This window comes from Choloepus didactylus, chromosome 21 (assembly GCF_015220235.1).
Source record: "Choloepus didactylus isolate mChoDid1 chromosome 21, mChoDid1.pri, whole genome shotgun sequence".
Lineage (NCBI taxonomy): Eukaryota > Metazoa > Chordata > Mammalia > Pilosa > Megalonychidae > Choloepus > Choloepus didactylus.
Genome location: NC_051327.1, coordinates 39061771 through 39082201, shown reverse-complemented (window position 1 = coordinate 39082201; position 20431 = coordinate 39061771). Strand labels below are relative to the sequence as shown.

General features: G+C 43.4%; 1 protein-coding gene across 1 annotated transcript in view; it reads right to left on the bottom strand.

Annotated features, from left to right (window-relative positions):
- Window positions 1–14528: 14528 nt before the first annotated feature.
- SHISA9 (shisa family member 9) overlaps window positions 14529–20431 on the bottom strand; it is a 273530-nt gene continuing 267627 nt past the window's right edge. Inside the window, 1 exon segment of the mRNA XM_037814994.1 lies at window positions 14529–18402. Coding sequence (XP_037670922.1) covers window positions 18023–18402 — 380 coding nt within the window. The 3' untranslated portion in view covers window positions 14529–18022.

The window sequence follows — 20431 nt, the reverse complement described above, 5'->3', positions numbered from 1 at the left end:
ATATTAAATAAATGAATGAACAAGTAGAAGGGAAGGGAACCACGTATAACTGGGCACCTATTATATGCCACAAACATCACAAACTTATTTCTAGTCCTCAAAGAAACCTTGAAATCTTTCCATTTCTATTCTCATTTCTTGTCTGGAGAAATAAAGGCCATGTAAATTTAAGTGACTTGACCAAGACACACAGTTAATAAGTGGCAGTGATAATACTCATAGTTCTGTCAATAATCTTTTCATACCAGGATGATTCCTAATGAACCAGAGAATTTATTTATTCAGAATCTTCTTTCCTGTGACTATTCTAGATAATCAACATTTACTGTCTCCAAATGGGGCTGGAGGGGAGGGGCACTACAGTTGGGATGTATATGGCAGATGGCCAAACACTAAATTACATAGCCTCAGGGCTGCAAAGATTTTCTACTCAAAATCTAACCACTGGAAATAAAAAAAATTCACTTTTTTTTTTTTTTTCCAATTTGCAAAACTATCCAGCCACCAGAGCGTGCTGAGAAATCTGGTCATGATATTTTTATTTGCAAAGAGAGCTGCTAACAAAATCTCACATTTCTTTGCAAAGAAAATGGTAGGCTCAGGTTTAAGTCACCAATAAAATAGAGTATTTAAGCTTGGTTTTCCTCCAAAAAGCATATTATAGGGAGATTTTAGATTTAATTCTCTTCTGAGTGGTGCAGAAGAGAAAGAGAGCTTTCCAACTCTAAAGGTCAAGTTAAGGGCTTTTACATAAATGTTTGATCCAAGGTGGACACTCACAAAGAGGTGGCAACATCTGCAAAGACATCTGGATTGTTTCTCAAAGCCATAATTAAATTAGTGAAATGATACTTGGAGGAAATGGTATCTTGCCAACATACCTCTGCTTTCTGAAGAGGAGCGACAAAAATAAGATGATGTCATTGTAAAAGTAAAACATCACATTGTCAGTCCCAGAGACCTGAATCCCAGGGATAATTATGATGGTGTGATGATGACGATGGTGCCATTTTTGAACATGTTCCATATACCAGCACAAGCGATGAAGTCAGGCAGACCTGGGTTCAAATTCTGACATCCGAACTTGAATGTGCCTCTTTGGGACAACAGAAGTAGAAGTAGAAGAATGGCAGTGATGACTTATGTGGATTGACCTCAAGATACAATGAATCTTTTGTATGAAAAAAGAGAGATAAAGAGAGAAGTTAGAAGTTAGACATAGCCCTAGAGATGGAGAACAAAAGAGAGCGGGAGGTGGTGGGGGGGGGGGGAGGAAGGGAAGGAGAGAAAGGAAGAAAGAATTTGTTTAGGGAGTTTCAGACTTTAGAGGCTGTGAAATGCATGAAATATAAAGGAAGAAAGAGACTCACACAGGACCAATGCAGAAAGAAACTGTATGTTTGTATCTGTGTGTGAGAGAAAGAGACAGAAAGAGAGAAAGAGAAGGAGAGAGACAGGGAGAAAAAAAATGAGTTGAGGGGATGATAGAGACAGAACCAGAGTAAAAGAGGTGAAGGGGAACTGGGAGAAAAGCAAAATGAAAGGGGTTTCTGCTGGGACGAGGAAGGAATAGACCCCGCTCCTCTCTCCTGCTGCCCCATTCCAGCTCATGCCTAATTCTCCATTACCCAGTATTAAGCTGCTGATCAGTTACCAGAATACGTTGCCTCTGGGCTCACCTGCTCATCAAGACAACTAGCACATAATGAGCTGGAAGGGACTGTTCCTTCATTTGCAAACATCCAGTTCTCTCACTTTGCTCCCAAAGTATCTGTTGAGGATTCGCTGGGAAGCCCCAGAGAGAGCAGAAGTTTGATGTCACATAAGGAGGATTTACCCCTGGGACTGTTTGGTTCTTCCTGAGGTGATTAGCTAGACCAAAATGCCCCCTTCTAAAAAAACATCATAGAAATTGCTGACAGTCCTCTACCCGATGGATGAAGTTCAGAAATTACAAGAAAAATGAATAAGCAATCAGTCTACTCTTGGGTCTTCTAATTGGGTGTCTCAGAGTCTCCTGAGATGCCCTAAACCACAACACTGTTCCCAGAGACACCCAAAGACCAAGGCTGGATATGTCATAACCCACAACAAATATCTCATCCAGATTGATGGCCACTGTGGAAGCAGTGACATGTTGCCCTGTTGTCTTATCTATTGCTCCTCAAGGTCCACTTTGAAATCTGGACATGCAAAAGCTCTTGATAAAAGAACAGTCTTGGATTTGAATTCCAGACCTGCCCATGCCCAGCTACATGGCTTTAGGTAATCACTTCACCATCCTGAGCTTCACTTTCCAAATCTAAAATTAGGGGTAATAGTTCCCACCTCATATGATTTTTGTGAAGACTAGTGCTAATATATGCAAATTGCCTGGCACTTAGTAGACATTCGACAAATAATAGCTATTATTATTATTATTATTATAGAGGGCATCTTTGGCGAGGATGCAAAGGACTGGCAGCCTGACAAAGAAGAAGCCAGAGCTACATTTTGAAAACGACCATCGAAGTGTGCAGTAGCCCTAATTAGAATTCTCATTAAGTTCTGATAATGAGAAATGTGTGAGAAGACACTTTTCAATCTCCCAAGAGAAAACAGGAAGTGGGAGGACTTTCAAAAAGCAAAGCAAGGAAAGTAACTTTCAATGGTATCTCATTTTTGTCTTCCTAATCTTGGCAAGTGTTAAGAGAATTGAGATGAAACATCTCTTCTGTTCTCACCTTTTGACCTCATGGCAGTGTTTCATATATTTTTGTCCAAGGATAATTATTGCCCAAGTGGGTATTTTTGTATTTTTCCCTCCCAGCTCAAGAAGTAATGAGCCCTCAGGCTAAGTGAGGACATCAGGATGAAGCCTGATGTGAGAAGGTGGGTTTGGACAAGAGGTTCAGGAATAAGGTTTTAAATGGCAGGATTGCCCTGGAGCACCCCTTTATAGGAGCTTTGCCCCGTGGCATGTGTGCAAAGTGGCAGCTTAGAGGAATTGTACAAGGATGAAAGCATGATTCCCATGAGCTTCTGGACTGGTGTCAGGGTCGGGTTATGATCAGGGTTTGCATCACTAGAAATGCTAATGGCTTTAACGAGTGGGAGGGAGCTGTGCCCAGAACCAAGTCACAGATAAAGAAACTCAATGCTTTTAAGAAATCTTTGAGACCCCTATGCTGCCATCTGCAATGAGTCTTGTACCTTTGGACAGATGTTCCCATAAGCATTGATGGCATCATCATGGTGGCAGGAAAGACATCAACTCAACCCATAACCTCAAAACATTTCTTGCCATTTATTCACCAACCATTTATTGAGTGCCTACTGTGTTCCAGGCACAGTGCTATGTGCTGGGGATTGGGTGGTGATCAAAGATTTGTACCTTCATAGAGCTTATATTCCAGTGAGAAGGGACAGACAATAAGAGTAAACATGAGTGAGTAAAGTATACAGTAGGTCAGGAATGACTACATGTTGGAAGAGCAGGTTAAGACAGATCAGGAGGGGAATGGGGGGCACAGGTAGGGGAGGGGAGGTGAAGTATTGATCACATGTCAGAATGGGCCTCATTGAGAAGGTAAGCCATGAGCAAAGGCTTAAAGGAGGTGAGGAAATGAGCCAGGGAAGAGAGTGGCAGGAGGAGGGACCCTGCAGGGTTTCTCACTGTTGACACCATTGACATCTGGGGCTGGATAATTCTTTGTTGGGGTGGGGGATGAGTTGTCCTATGCTTTGTACGATGTTTAGCAGCATCCCTGGACTCCACCCACTGGATGCCAGGTACACTTGTACCCCAATTGTGACAACCAAAAATGTCTTCAGACATTGCCAAATGTCCCATGGGGGGTACAAAATTGCCCTGGTGGAGACCACTGCTAAAGGGCTCAAGATGAAAGCATGCTTAGAGCATTTGAAGAATAGCAAGGAGGCCAGTGGTGGCTGGAGCAGAGTGAGGTGAAGGGGCGAGTAGTAAGTGGAAGGCAGAGAGGGAATGGTAGGGGGCAGTGGGGAGACGAGACAAAAGCATATAGGGCCTTTTGAGCTTTTAGGAAGAACTTTGACTCTACTTGGAGTGAAATGGAGGGAACTGAAGAAAGAGTGACATGAAATGTCTTAAGGGAACGTAGTACGTGCGAGGCATTGTTACAGAATATTTTATGTCTATTGTAACTGTCTCCAGCTCACAAAGTTGGGATTTGAACCTAGTTTTCTCTGGCCAAGTGGGAAATAGATAGGTTTTGCCTCATGTTACCTGTCCCCATTCTGTCATTAATTTAATTATCAGGCTGCTGGGAGACTATCCCAGGCATAAAATTCCTACTGGAGGTCCAGGCTGGTTCCAGCAAATAAGATTTCAGCCTGGGATGCCCCCAAAACCAGAGCTTGGGCAAGGTGCTGCATGCAGGTGTTATTTGGAGGAAGTGATTCCAAGGAGAAGGCCAAGGGTGGGGAAGAGTTAAACAGAGAAACGCCAACCCCGGGGTGTTCTAGGAATTGATAATCACTGTGGGCAAGTGGGCTTGAGCCCACTAAGACCTTCTGAGGAGCAGGTAGAGTGCACTCAGTTGTCTTCCCAAGAAATGGAAGTGGGACGTATGCACCACCAGTTCTCATCCCCCACTGGTCAAGGTTTGACTCATGAAGTATCAGCCCTCACACTTCCAGGTCTGCACGTGCTTCATGAAGTTTTCACTGGAATATTCTATGCTGGAATCCCTTTGTCTCTGAGTATAGAGATGTGAGAGGTTGGGGATGGAACACCTCTACACCGAAAGGACATTATCTTTGATTCATGGCGATCTGCTCTTAGCATTTTCCCATCTGCCAGTTCGTCTGGTCCTCACAGCAACCCTGGAGGAAGACAGGATGGGGTGAAGAGCTCTATTGTGCAGATGCAGAAGGATGCTCAGGAAGTAGGTGAGGGTCACACAGAGTGGTGGTGGGAGAGCCACGGCCAGGCCCCTGGAAAAGATTCTCAATCAGCGGTCCACCAACCACCCACATCCGAATGCTCCTTCAAATGCAGATTCCTGGGCCTCAAGAGTTACTGAATCATGAGATTCAAGTCTGAGAAGAACTGTTCTAAACAAGTCACCAGAATCCACCTCTCCATCTGCAGCAGCTGCCCCAACTTCATGATGAAATGGATGAGGGGGTTCCATCCAGAAGACGGTTTCTTGGGCCCTCAATATCAATCTCCCTCAAGTCCAAAGCAAGTCCTCCTCTCAGAAAACTGGAAATCAAAAAGAATGTTGGTTGTTACTAAACGAGCACCTAGTGTATGCCATCCCCAGAGTTGGGCACCATGGGGTGGAAGCTAGAGATTTAAGAAGCAGAGTTCCTAGCCAAGAGGCCAGAGCAGTCCTAAAAGCTCATTGAAGGCAGGCTCCACGACATGTGGGTTAGGAATACAGTGTCTGAGATCACACAGATTTCCTGGCTCCTATCCATTGCTCTGGGAGTCCACCTATCTGCTAAAGAACAGGAAACCACCCCTGTTGCCCAGGCTCTCCCAGTGCAATCAACCACAAATTCCCTTCACCATTCCCAGGACTGCACACTCAGGACTGCTTCCTACACTCTTTCTTTGTTCTCTCTGAGCTTCAGTTAAGCTCGAGATGGTTTTACCGTTACCCCAAGTCACCTGTCATACCTGAAGGTCTGGGTTGAACTGAATTCCCCAGAACTTCATAGATTCCAGCAACCCTCAGAAGAGGCCTTGGAAAACAGCAGTGGGAGCAAGGAACTTGACAGGGCAGTAGGTTGGGTATCCTCCGGATGATGTGAAAACTAGGTGTGTGGTGGGGGTAGGAGGATGCAAGACAGAAGTACAGGAAGTAAAGGAGGAGGGAAGTGAGGGGGGAGAAGGAGAGAAGTGACTGAGTCAAAAACAGTGTCAGAGAGAGGGAGACAGAAAAAGAGAGGTAGAAAGTTTCAACAAAGGCATAGAAACTAATTTATGTGTCTGCCTTCCCCACTAGATGCCAAAGTCCTCAAAGACAGGGCCTGTGTCTGATTCATTTCAGGGTCCCTCATGCTTAGCTTTCAGCCTTGCATATAGCAGATGCTTGATATGTATTTGTCAAATAAATCAGTGAACATAGACAGCTCAGCCTAGAACAAACCGTCAAGCAAAGGTATCATTATGACTATTTTGTAAATGAGAAAATTCCAAGCTAGAGAGGTGAATTTTGTTGTCCAGCTATAAAAAGGTGGGCTGGGATTGTATCTTAAACCAGGCCGACTGCAAAGCCATGCCACAATGTCTCCCACTGACCATATTTTGATGGGGGGATTCTCCAAACTCCCTGCATTTGTGAACCAAGGAAAATGCATCTTACTTACTGGGGCTGGTCAGGCCAGAGCAAATGCCCCCCAAAAGTCAGAAAAGGAAAGTATAACCAACAAGGCTGGTACCACACCCAGACATCCTCATGTCCCTTCTCCTATTTCTGTGTACCCCTTCCCCAACTTCTGTGTGTCTCTGATTCTAACTGCCAGCACCTGAGACTCTTTTTGGAACACTGCCTTGGGGCCCCTTGTCTCTTTTCCGCCATATTCATTGAGCCAAAAGTTCCTGATGGTTTCCACCCACTTAGCTAAAGACTGGTGGGTGTGTATACATGACAGCCCAGTTCCCTTGCTGGGGTGGGTACAAATGCTGAGGAGTGATACTCTCCAGTCCTGCCTTCTATGGGATGGTGCCTGAAATTACATTCTTGCTTTTAACTAACTTCCAGTTTCCTCTACCAGTTTCTCCCAGGATCCCTTCCTTCCTTGCATATGAATCCTTCTCTCCTGCTCTGTTTCTATGTAATCTGACTCAGAGGAGGGAAAATAAAACATGCCACCCATTAGCCTGGTTGCAAATGGATAGGAATCAATGATAAGCAAATGCTTTATATATCCAATTGGTTAAACATCCTCTGTGATTAAATGTTTTACATACCTTTTTGCAAATACTCAAACAACACTGCAAGCTCTGAGAAGCTCGATAAGTTCCCCAAGGTCACACAGCTGGAAGAATTAGAGTGAGTAGTCAAATCTGAGATTATCTGACATTCAGGATTCCTCCACCTACGATGCCTGTCTTTATGGCGCTTACTTATCCATTGGTCCATCTTTTATCTTCTTTTTTTGGGGGGTGGGGTGGGGGACTGGCGGGTGGAGGAGGGGGAGCAGCAGAGGGATCTTTATATCCTCAAGGCCAAGTGCAATGCCTATCTCTGTGCTATTTGTTGAGTGAATAACTGAAGGAGGTGCTTTGGGCAGAACCAAGCACTCAGAAGTTTTCTCTGAATTTTCTCCAATATTTCTGATGACTGAGTCTTGAGAAAGCAACAAATACCTCTGAGAAAGATTTCCATGAAGAATAATGAGACCCAGGCTAAAAGGTTTTAAGATCTGCATGCTGTTGACTTTTGGTACTCTGAATCTGAGAACACAACTGACACCCAACTTGTAGAATTCCTGTACATTCAGTTCAAATCCCTTTGATAAGAGGACAGGAAAATACAAAAACAAAATTACAGCATCACAAACAGCTTCAAATTACCAGAAAATAAGGCACCTGCAAATCATAATTGCCTTTTTACAGTCTTCCTATTTTGTCCCTTTTAGGATGAAGACAATGAAGTACTCTATTAGGATGTTGAGAATTTTGAAAAATGAGGTGCCCTTTTATATTGTATTTTTTAAAGAGGCATTATAAGATTTGAATCTAACTGAAGCCTCTGAACTTTCAAGGAGGAGAAATTCAAGAGGAGATGACAAAATTATTTCTAGCAACCATGACATTTCTTGATGTGAAATGCTTTCTTTGAACTGTTACAACACAGCACGAGTTCGGATTTGGAATCTGACAAGAAAATAAGTGAGATGCCAAGCTGACAATGTAGACAGTCTTCTCTTACAAAGGTTTTACCGCAATGGCTGGATGCAGACAGTACCAGCAACTTTGAGATGGTTCCATAGGATGGTAGAAATGGTGGAACCAGCCAAACACAGGTGTAGACTATAGCTCCAGCACCTGCTCTGTGACTTTGAGTAAATTGTTTAACTTCTCAGTTTCACTATCTATCTATAAAATGTGATTACTAACCCATTCAGGATTGCTCAGAGGATTAAAGATTAAGTATATAAAGCTCTTAGCACAAAGTAGAAATTTGGTTAAGATGATGATGACGACGATGACGACGATGACGACAATGACGGTGATGGTGATGAAGTTAGCAGATAACATTTATAGAGTGTTTTTATTTGCCAGACACTGTGCTTGGTGCTTTCTCTGCTGTATTTGTTAAGGAAGTTATGAAGCCTCTAACAGATAAGCCCTGAAATCTCAAGACTTAACATGATAGAAGACTATTTCTCACTCACTTAAAGTTTAATTAGCGGTGGGGCGTGGTGGTAAGGGAATTCGCGGCTCCCCAAAATCATTCAGATACTTGGGGTAGCCAAGTCCCTACTATCTTCAACATGTTCTTTCCGAGGTTGCCATGTATGTGGCATCCATCCAGCAGATGGGGGAAAGAGAGAGGAGGGTCATACTGGAGGTTTTTAGGGGCCAGGGCTGAGGGTGACCCATATCACTTCCACCTAGATTGCTCAAAATTCCACTAACGAGATGCAAGGAGAGAAGGTCCAGGAAACATAATTGTTGTCTGGGTAACCATGACTCCCCATCAGATCTTTGTTGGATAACCAGCTATCTTTGCCACTCATATATTCCCTTGTCAAAGTCTCACACACAATAAACCTGAGGGGTGGGTGCAATTATCCATATTTTTCAAGGTGGAGAAACTGAGGCACAGAAAGTAATTATCGATGGGGTTAAGATTTCCTCCTGGGTTTGTAATTGTGATGTGGATGTCACAATGCTGCTGAAACATCCACTACTCACAAAAGACATAACAGCTCAGTTTTTTTCTACCGATGGAAGCTCAGAAACCATCTGTAGCAGACAGCCTCTCACCCTTGCCTTCTTGTCTTCACAGCATTGTGCAATCCCCTCCCCTTGAGCAAATTGCTCCTACAAATAGAATATGGCAATGTTGAGGGAATGTCACTTCTGATATTAGGTTACAAGAAATTGTGACTTCTGTCTTGTTAGCGGACTCTCTCCCTGGCTGGTTTTGATGAAGCAAGCTGTGGTGTTGGAGAGGCCCACAGGCAAGGAACAAGGGGGTGACCTCCGGCCAACAGCCAATGAGGAACTGAGGTCCTCAGTCCAACAGTCATTGAAGAACTAAATCCTGACAATAACTATGCAAGTGAGCTTGGAGCAGATCTTTCCCCAATTGAGTCTTCAGATGAAACTCCCTTGATCGTAGCCTCATGAGAAACCAAGAAGAGCACCCAGCAGACCACAACCGTGTGTTGTGTTAAGCTGCTAAGTTTGGGGGCTAAGTATGTAGTTTGTAGTTTGCAGCAATAGACAACTCACATACCATGTGAAGACAGAGGTTCTCAACCTTTTTACTACCACAGGCCTCGTTAGTGATGATTTTACACACACACCTCCCCCCACCGCCCAAAGAGTCCTTGGTCTGAAAAATTCCTTCTGCCGAGCAAATCTCATTCATTACACAAGAATTAGTTTTCTTTTCTACATTTTAAATTCAACAAAGATAATTCTACTATGGTATGCAGTAAGCTCAAGTCTCTGATATGCTCATGATACCACCAACAGTAAAAGAAATGGAAAAAAAGGCACCACCTCAAGTTCAGATACACTTTACCCAAAGCAAAGAAGTTTGATGTTTCTTTCAATCCTTGCTGCAAGGATTGGAGTATATGATGATTTCTGAAAGAGGTTTTAAAATACTGAAAATAATAAATTGTCTAGGAATTTTGCTCAGAGCTTTATGGAGAATATCTCATTTCATGCTCATAACTACCCTTTAATAGGGGCAATTATTGTGTCCACATGCTCCAGAGATCTCACTCTTACCCAAAATGCTATACTGTCTCCTCGTGAGGGATCTTCTATTTAATATATTAATTTAAAAACACATATATTACTAGTTCCCAAGGCCAGACGAAATTGAGGCACTCTGAGTTAGGACGCTTTGTTTTCTGTTGACTTGTCCCAGACCCCCTTTGGGTCCTCCTTTCTTTCCCACTTCACTGGTCATCAAACATACCAAAGACCAAGTCTGCTCTGGGGTGACCTGGAGGACGAGATTGAAGAGCATGAAGGAAATGTTGAGGGAGGCAGTGTCAGGCCAGTTTCATGCCTCCAGGGCAGTGGCAGCTGGGAGGAGCCAGTGGTGACCAGTGGGCCTACCTGATCTGGAACAGCATCCTTTCCCGGGATTTCACTGTAGCTCTCTGGAACAATTTTGTTCCACATTACAGTTCTTAATTCTCCAAAAGAGGCAAGCACAGGTATGGATCATGCAGGAATGAAATGGATCATCTTGAAAGTGGTTGGCTTTGGAATCAGATACTTCTGGGTTTGAATTCTGACCCTGCCACTCAGTAACCATCTGACCTTGAATGGGTCCTTTCCCCTCTCTGAACCTCAGTTTTTGCCATCTTGAAAATGGACATGCTGGCCTCTTCCTCAGAGCATGAGGAAGAAAAGACAAAGACATGTCTTAAACAAAAGACATGTTCTTAATCTTAATCCTTGTTCCAATGGACATGAACCCATTTGTAAATAGTATCTTTGAATATGTTTAAGTGAGTCAGGTTGGGGACTCATTTGTGATGAGGATCTTCAGCTTTGGAAGATCCTCTTTAGGTGCGGCCAACTGAATCAGGCTGGGTCTTAATCCATATTACTGGTGGCCTTATAAAGAGAAATCAGAGGCGGCCATAGGATAAGAAGCCGGAGGTCAGTGGAACCTGGGAGAGCAGACACAAGGAGAGAGACACTGCCATGTGATGGGAGGCAGAGATGCAAGCCAAGAAACCCCAAGCATTGCAACAAGCCAGCACCAGAATGTTACAGGGAGAGAACATGTCCTTACTGATGCCTTGATTTTGGATTTCCAACCCCCCAAACAATGAACCAATAAATTCTTGTTGTTTAAGCTGACCCATTGTGTGGTGTTTTTCATAGCAGCCCTGGCAAACTAAGACAATGCCTGATCCAGTGCCTGGCACATAATAAATGCTCAAGAACTGGTGGCCAAATAAATTGTTGCTATTATTATCATGATGATGATTACTATCTTTACCAGGCTGAGACGGCCTGAATTTATGAGGAAGGAAGACCATTTTCAGTTTTTTTGTGATGAATATATCTCTAGTAGGGATCTAACAATCTAGTAGTAGACTCTGACAATATCTGTGGTATAGAAGTCATCGTAACTGGGATCCTCCAAGCCAGTGGGCACTGAGCTCGGGAGAGCTTGTTCTGAAAAGGAGGTTATAACTCTCTGACATGCTTTCAAATATAGGGCCCAGACAGGTCTGACAAGCCCTTCCTGAATCTCTGACATCTGCTTTTCTCCTTGGAGAGGGGTGAAAAACATCACAGCAATCTACCCCAGTGCCTGCCTCGCCTCATAACAGGGAGAAGTGATGGCATTTAGTATAATTGCTAAAAGAAATTCCACAGCCTGGTGGATGGGCAAGAGCATGAATCAGAAAGATCTAGGGTTCAATGGGCACTGCCCCTGACTTGCTGGGTTACTTTGTGCAAGCTGTTTAACCTCTCTGGGCTTCAGTCTCTTCCTCTGTAGTGGGGGATAATAAAAATAGGATTTCATAGGGTTATCAAAAGGATTTAATGAAATAATAATTATGATAAAAGCTAACATCTAAGTGTTTACTAGGTATTAAGGATTACCTTTACATCTGTTATTTTATTTCTCACAACAGCCAGTAATAGTAGTATTATCATATCTATTTTTAAAATGAGACAATAGAAGCATGGAGAGGTGGGTTAGTAGCTGTGAGTCCTAGTAGTCCGTGGGTGGTTAACTTGGGACCCACGGACTATCAAGGGGATCTGTAGAAAGAATTCAGTCAGTTTGCAAACTTGGATGGAAAACACACCACCTCTATGTTGACTAGCTTCTAATTGAAATTTAGCATACCCTTCAATTATAAATATAGACAACAAATCACAGTGGTGTTGGGACTTTGTCACCAACAGAATCATAGATAATGTTATTTCACATTGCAGTATTAGCAGAGATCTCAAAGAATTGTTTAAGTTCATCACTACTTTGAAACCTGTCACTAGACCATGCCATTTGGTGCAGTAGTTAAAATACACATACATTACCATAACACAATGTGAGTTTTTAAAATATTGTCATAACTGTATTTTAAGCTAATAGGATTCTTTTGTAATTCTATGTATTTTATGATATGCATATTAAAATATTATGAAGACAAGGAACCCATAGGCTTCACCAGATTGCCAAAGGGGTTCATGGCACAAAAAAGGTTCAGAAGCACCATACCATGCCAGGACTGCTAGATCAAAGCAAAGCCCTCATCATAATGCCTCTCAAGTGTTCAATTTGGCAGTAGCCATTACTATAAGGATTATTATTCCACTTGGCAAAACATTGGCATCAGAAGCAAAGCATTGGAAGTAAGTGTAGAGGAACTGATCCTGCTGCCTTTATCAAATGCCAATGATGAGGAAGAGAGAGAGCAGCATTGGAGATTACTGCAATTGCCTTCTGAAGATGAATAAAAGAGCCCCACAGAGGACCAGTTTGTGCACATGGCAAATTAGCGCTGGGGTCTCCTCTTTCCACCACTGGATGTGACACCCTCCCCACCAACATTTGACATGAAGCAAATGGGTGAATCCCAGTCTTTGGAACCACACACCCATCCCACTCCCTTCCACATCCCACTGTCCTCAGGATGAGCCCCCAGATGTTGGATGTTCAGACAATGTGGCATCGTGCAGTGCTCCTTCCAAGTGTGGTCCTGGAGCTGGGCCCCAATTCAGACCTACCTCATCGGAAGCTCTGCAGAAGGAACTTGGGATGCAGTGTTTTCATCAAGATTCCCCACTGACTCGCACTCTCATCCCAGTTAGAAGTACTGGAATAATAATTAGAGTGTGAGCTCTGGAGTCCAAATACCAGTTCCACCACTTCCTACTTCAGTCACTTTGGGCAAGTTACTCAAAGTTTAAAAAGATCCTGCGTCTCCCTTATAGTACGTACCTTATACAGTTGTGAGGATCAAATGTGACAATGCATGTGAAATCCTGCACAGATTTGGCACTTGATGAGCATTCTACAAATATACTTTATATGATTGTTGTTGTCCTACTGGAATAGTCTGCCCTCACCTTACACCACAGAGGCTTGATTCTCTGCTCTGCTCATCCGTGGTGCTGCCATGTTTGCTGTCAGCAGCTCCACCTCCGAATGGTTCCCAAGTACTGGAAGGGCACCCTGATAACCCAGAACTGTGCCCCAGAGAGAGGCCCTGGGATCTGCCCTGGGTGGCACCAGACGAACCTATGGCCAATGAAGGGTCTTCAAGACCCAGAGAAAGAAACTGTGTCTGACTGCAGGTTGTGCTCCCCAATTCCCTTTGCTTGACATTGATGACATCTCTAAGTATCCAAGGGAGTGGAAGTTTCACCTCCAGGAGGCCTCAGACCTCTGGCTTTGAGCAGCCACTGGGAGTTCCTGCCCTCATGTCTTGTGCCTTTCAGTCCCCAGTGCAATGCCTGATTTCCAACTGCCGGTCAGGGCATCGCTGCGCCTTGGGCTTTTTGTGCCTTGGGCTTTCTCCAAAGCCATGGGAATCTCCTCTGCCTTTGTACATGACAGCTTGGGAGTGGCATCAGCACTCCCTGGAAGCAATGTTTAATCGAAGTCTGATGGGAGTTGGTATGTTAATAGCCCAGCTCCCTCACCCCTTGGGTGGGATAATTCTGAGGTGCGTGAATCTCCCAGAGCTTCTCCACAGGAACAAGCACCAGTTGCCGTTGAAGTAGCTGGCTTGATAAGGTGTCCTTTCCTGGCTGCTTTCCCTTCCCTGTCTTACCTCCCAACTCCCCTACTGGCATTCCCTTCACTTCTCAAATAAACGATTTGCACTCAAATCCTTGTCTCAGAGCCTCTTTCTGAGGGAAGCATATTAAGACAGATATCCACAGGAAAATTTCTAACTCAGTGCTAACAGAGGTCAGGCAGCAAATGAAATTTAATAAATAGGGGAAGAATCCAATCTCCCATCCTCTCAACCCTGGTCACTGCTCAAAACAGAAATCTAAAGCTCAGCAAGATTCTTGACCATTAAGGATAAATTTAGTCATGATGATGAGACCTGGTAAAGGTAGAGATGAGAACTCAGAGATGTGACACAGACTCTTATAAAAAGACTGCAAATAAAAGTCTCCTAGAAAATGTGTTTAAATGTGCTTAAATCTCTGTTAACTAGAAATTTCCTTTACCTTCAGCCATACCCCATAAACTCTGAGCATTAAAAATTTAGGTCTCCATATTGGTGTTCCCCAGTAAAAATACAGGTTAGGAAGTAGGGCCCAAGAGAAGTAGAGGCCAAACCCAACAGAATCACATATAATCAGTTTTATTGCCAGGTAAGAAATTCATATTAATATAGTGAATACATATGTTTACAAATAAACATTCTTAGAAAACAAACAAATGTGGGTTTTTTTTTTCTTCATTGTAGGAAGTATTATTGGTATCATAAACTCTGCAGTTGTTGACAAGTATTAACACAGGTTTACTTGCAGAACATACGGTTACTAAAATATCCGCACATAAAATATGCTCCATTTACACAAAAATACTGGGGAGAATTAGATGGGAATGCCAGGCGGAGCCCAAGGCGGATGGAGGCTGAGGGAAGTCAGACAGTGGTCCCTTTAGGGTGGAAGTCAGTGGGCAGCTAAAGGCAAGAAGTCGAGACTAGGGTCAGGGCATGGGATGAAGGGGACAGTCTCGGTTTTGTTCTGGTTGCTTTCTTCTTGGTCTCCCCACCCGCTTCTTGTTTGACCAGATCCTTGTCTTGGTACACAGCACAGACAGTTCCACAGTTATGAAAGGCCCGTCCACCCTTCCTGATGCCTAAGAATAGAGATCTTCCTTTCCAAAAGCACCCCCCACCCACCCGCACTCAGGTCAGCTCCCAAAGTTAATGAGGCCGAGAAATGCCATACCTTTCTTGGGAATGCCACCCATGCTACATCTTGTTGACCAGGCTGCGCCTTTGCTGCCAAATCTATAGCTGCACACCCCAAGTAGCCAGGTTCCCTGATGAAGCTCACCCAGAAGAGAAGAAGCACAGAGAAGAAAAAATAATGTACATTTAGAGACCAAGAAAGAACCTTAATCTGGGTTAGGATAGGGCGAGATGAAGTGGGTCAAGGGCGAGGAGCAAAGATGAGCTAAAAGGGAAACCAGATTTATACAACTTCTGAGCTGGAGGGAATGTCACAGATAAGCCAAGCCAGTATTTCCTGAAGTGTGGGCTTTGGATCACTCACGGATGCAAAGTAATTTTAGGTAGTATATAGACATTGCACTAATGAACACGGGGTCACATAAGAAGCGGTTCCCTTTTCTTTTGCGTTTCAGTCCATCTGATCACTTCAAGGACAGTGTCCACTGGGTGCTGGTGCGTCTTTACTACCTGCTAATCTCTTTTTAATACAGAGAAAGAGCCAGGCTTTAGGTTCAGACCTTCAGGAGGCAACAGTATCCAGTTAGAATTTCATAATGTCGCTTTGTTGCTTTTGAAACTATTTTTATGCTTACTTTCTGTTTATGGCAGATGATATTGGTTTTCTATTTGTGATGATAGCATGGAATTTTCCTTTTAACAATTAGAGTGAATCAATTTAAATACGAATGTTATGAAAATTATACACAGATATGCCAAAAGTGTGTTGCAGATATATAAATAACCAAGGTCAAGGAAACACTGATCAAACCCATTGTTTGAGTGCTTTTCTCCACTGGGGAGCACTGGGGTCTCGGCAAGGAACCTGAGAAGGTGGGATATTACATCTCCCACCCCTACTTTATCCAGCACAGAGCCATTTTTAAATGGGGATCCTATATGCTGGGTTCTATGTAAGACTTCATTTTTAAAAATGGACAGAGGTTTTGCTGTTTCAAACAGCTCGATCTAGCCCAAATGCCCCATGTGATAGATAAGGAGACTAAAGACCCAGAGAGATAAAATACATGGCCAGTGTCCCCGGATCAGCTGGGACTGAGAGAGAATAAACACCTGGTTATCCTGATTCCATAATGTCAGGTTGAAGAGACAGGCAAGGCTGAGAGAGAGCACAATGTTGGAGTTCAGGATTCCAGAGAATGCTCTGAATCTTGTTTGCCGGGACTACTTGCAGCTTCTGTCACCAGAGGAGCTGGGCGCTCTCTTGCAGGTTCCTTTTAATTAGCTACGACTTGTAGGGGCTGGTTGAAAACAGCTCAACTTAAATGAAAATCTCTTCTCCCTCGACTCTCCTCTTTGGGCTTCCAAACAAATAGAACTACTAGGATACTGTCTTTCTTGGGACAACCAAGGGCTATTGACAATGAGAACCAATCTGAAAGACAACCTCAGGAAATTCTGGATGGAAGATGAAGGCATTGAAGTATCTGGGGAGGTGATGTGGAGGGACCATAGGAATTACGGGACCCAGAAATGTTCTGACAGGTTTAGGGGCTAGAATATGGTAGGACTTGGGGATTTCTGATTGTTGGGGGAAATGGGGAGAAAGTCATCTTCCTTAGGTACCCCTGACATTGCAGCAGCCCCCTACCCCCTTCATAGGGTGCTAATGACTTGGGCTCACCAACAAAAGGAAGGATGGCAACATCTTCTACTACTACTGCAGAAAAACAGGAGGGAGGGAGGCTAGAAGAACACAGGTTGCACTTGGGAAACAAGACTGTCATTAAACAACAGTAACACACCGAAGGCACCACCCACGCTTAAGTCATTTTCAGTCCAAAGCAGTTGAAATTTGGCAGCGGCGGCGACAACGCGCTAACGGGGAAGGGAAGTCAGGGACAGACAGCTAATAGAGGGCTCGTTTCCGGGTCTGTTTTCCTGTCTCAGAGGTGAGGAAGAAACACAGGAAGTCAGAGACTTCTGGGTCCTCGTCTCACCTGTAGACTTTTCCAACTGTGGATTTTTGTTGTTGTCAATGTCATTTTTGATTTCCTAAGTCTTGAAGATTTGGGTCAAAAATTAATTTGCTGAACATGTCTGTTTTGTATTGGGCTCATAATTTTATTTTTCTTTTAAAAAATCATTTAATACCCTCCGGACCCTCTCCCCGCCATAAAAGCCCATCCCTCCCATTTCCATGGTCTTTATGGGAGTTCTCTAAAATTTTCTTTCCTTCCCATCATTGTTGGTGGGTTCAGGGTCTGTCTGTTGTTTTGTGAGTTTGTGTGTTGTTATTTTTTGCTTCCATCATGGATGATATGAAAAGTACTGTAAATAAAATAGTTAGGAATCCAGCTACCGTCTGCACTTGTCAAAATGTTGTGTCCACATTCCTTCTTCTTGGGATTAGAAAATGCTTATGCTGTGCATACCTTATAACTTCAGAACAACTCCTCTTCTGAAGCACATTCTTCTCTTGTCTTCACTCCCCTTCTCTAACCCGTCACCCCGGCTCTTCTGCCCAGAAACAGCGCGCGGCAAATGGCATATGTGCTCAAATGGACAATTTCTCTAAATTGTGCTACTATTACTTTTTCATCATGGATTTCAGTTTCAACTTAGAAGGAAGAGGAAAATTAGCCCCATGGTTTGCACGTATGAGTCAGCCATCTTGGGCCCAATGCTCAAGAGTGTGCCTCAGTTTCCCCTTTGCTGTATTGCTGAATGTCCGTGCTTCAGTCTTCCTCAGCTGCCCGCTGACACGTGTTAGGCATGACCCAGGAAAAGCGTGATTCCATGTCACTGGTAGGTTTATAGTTGGTTCATATTAAGAGTGAGTTTGTGGGTGCATGTGTGGGGGGCAGGACAAGGGGGGTGTGGGCTGGGATATTTTTTGCCTCTCTCAGTTGAGTGTGGTCTCCAGGATGCTCCCTGTAGTGAAAGCTCAGACAGTCACTTCTGTTTTGCTGTTGGTGATGAAGTACGGCTGTGGGGGTGGGTAGTGCTGAGTGCGAGTTCCCAAGGGGTCGCTGGAGCCCGATTCCGCCGTGCCAAGCTTGCCCTTGTTGCCATAAGCCTGCCGCCGGAGAGACTGCTCGTTGGGGTCCCAGCTCTTAAAGTTGGTGGTGGAGTTGTAGGCCAGGGGATGTGGGGGCATCTTATTGGTGCGAGACTTCTGTCCGTTCTGCTTGGCGGGGCCGTGGTCAGGGCTGAAGGCTCGAGGCTCGTCCTCCACTCTTACCGGATGCAGAGGTAGGTTGCCCTTAGCAGCTAGCTCAGCCAGATGTCGTCGCTTGGAGTAGAAGTCATCGTTGACTTTGTCGGCTGTACGTTGGGACAGGCAGATGAAGAAGGGGAGGAGAGAGCACAGAGAGAGACAGAGAGAGAGAGAGATTGAGAATTAGGGATTGGCAAGTAAACCAGAGAACAGCATAAAAGAGGCCAACAGTTCAAACAAGACACACATGAGCAACTCCACCTGGAACGAGACAGAGGGAAAGGCAAGGTCATGTCCTTTTCGCAAACAAGAACCAGACCAAGAGGGTGAGGGCAGCCCCAAAATCTCTAGATTCTTCCAAAATAAACACTTCTCCCACTACAGTCTCATTTAGGACACTGCCACCCTTGGTCTTCTTCTAAAATTCATGTTGTTTCTTCATTATTAAAATAATACATTCTTGTGAGAGAAGAAATTGAACATGTTGAGAAATATTCATATCTATCACCTACCACTCAAGAAAGCAGATATCAACACTTGGGTGTATTTTCTTCTGTATGCTCAATTAACAGAGTTTTAATTGGGATTTTTATTTGTTTGTTGGCTTGTTTTTGTTTTTCTTTTAATAGTTAAAGCACAACCATGTTCAAATCCCAATGCTGCCACTACTAGCAGTGTGACACTGGCTTCTATGACCATCACCTTCTCCATTTGGAAAGACGTCACGATCAAAAAGTGTATTTCTTAAGGTTGTTGGAGGGTTAAATGCTATGATGTGTCTAAAGTGCTTGGACATTAGCTGCCACCACCATCATCAAGATTCCATTTCTCATGTAACATCCTATCAAGTGTTTTTCCATGTCATTATAAATTACTAATAAATAGCTCTTTAATGCCTACTTAATATTTTATTGAGTGGAACTATCAGAATTCATCAATCCCCTATTGATGAACATTCAAGTTGAGCCAATATTTTACTATTATAAATAAGGTTAAGAACCTTCTGGCCTAAAGCTTTTCTTCTGTACTTACAATATTGAATTTAGAATTATTCTAAAAATATTTTCTTAATTTACATCAGGATTTGGCAAACGATGACCCATAGGCCAAATCTGGCCCACTGCCTGTTTTGTAAATAAAGTTTTATCACAATACAGCCAAGACATGCATTTAGGTATTATCTGTGGCTGCGTTTGCTCTGCTATGACAGAGCTGAGAACTTGTGACAGATGATATGCCCCATGAAGCCTGCAATATCTACTATCCAGCCCTTTACAGAAAAAGTTTGCTGACTCCTGGTCAAGATGACCTAAAGTGGAATTACTTCCGAAGGGTATAAACACTGCTAAGTCTCTTGATACATTTTGCCAACTGCTCTCCAAAAGGATTGTACCAACTTCCACTCCATCACCACACTCTTTTCAGCATTCAATGATAGCCTTAATCATTTATTTAGCTAATTTTATGAGATTTCCTTTTATTTTATTTTCTCTTATAATTCATTTATTGTAAGAGTCTGTACACTTTTAAAATTAATTTCTTAAAAACAAACCTTTTGAACCTACATCTCTCTGGAGACCAGGCATATTTGCTGCTCTTTTCATCCACATTTTCAATATTCCATATCTTTGCACACATGAATTTATGTCAGTTAATGGATACCATCAAAGTTCCATGTTTCTTTCTCATTTGATCTTTTAAACAACCACAAGAGGTAGGAAAGATGGGGATTCTTACCATCACTTGACACATTAAAAAACATTCTAGCTCAGGGACATACAATGATTTAACCAAGGATATCCACAGCTAGTGGCTGGGCCAGGAAAGAACCCATGTCCAACAGTTGCTTTCGAAAGACCACAGAGGGAAAGCCTGGTATGCCCCACATGCTCTGTGTCCCTAGCAGACATCACTTGTTGATCACAGTTCTGCTAAGCCTCCGCTCAGAATCCTCTCGAACACAACACCCCAGGAAGCCACATATTAACTTTCCAGGCATATTACCATTTAAGTTGGGCTTCTGTCCTTTGTAATGCACATTGTTCTTATGGATACAGTCTTTCAAGAGAAAGTTTCCCTTTCCCTAAATTCCAGAGCTATGCAAAGGTACAGAATGTCAGAGCCAAAGGAACTTTA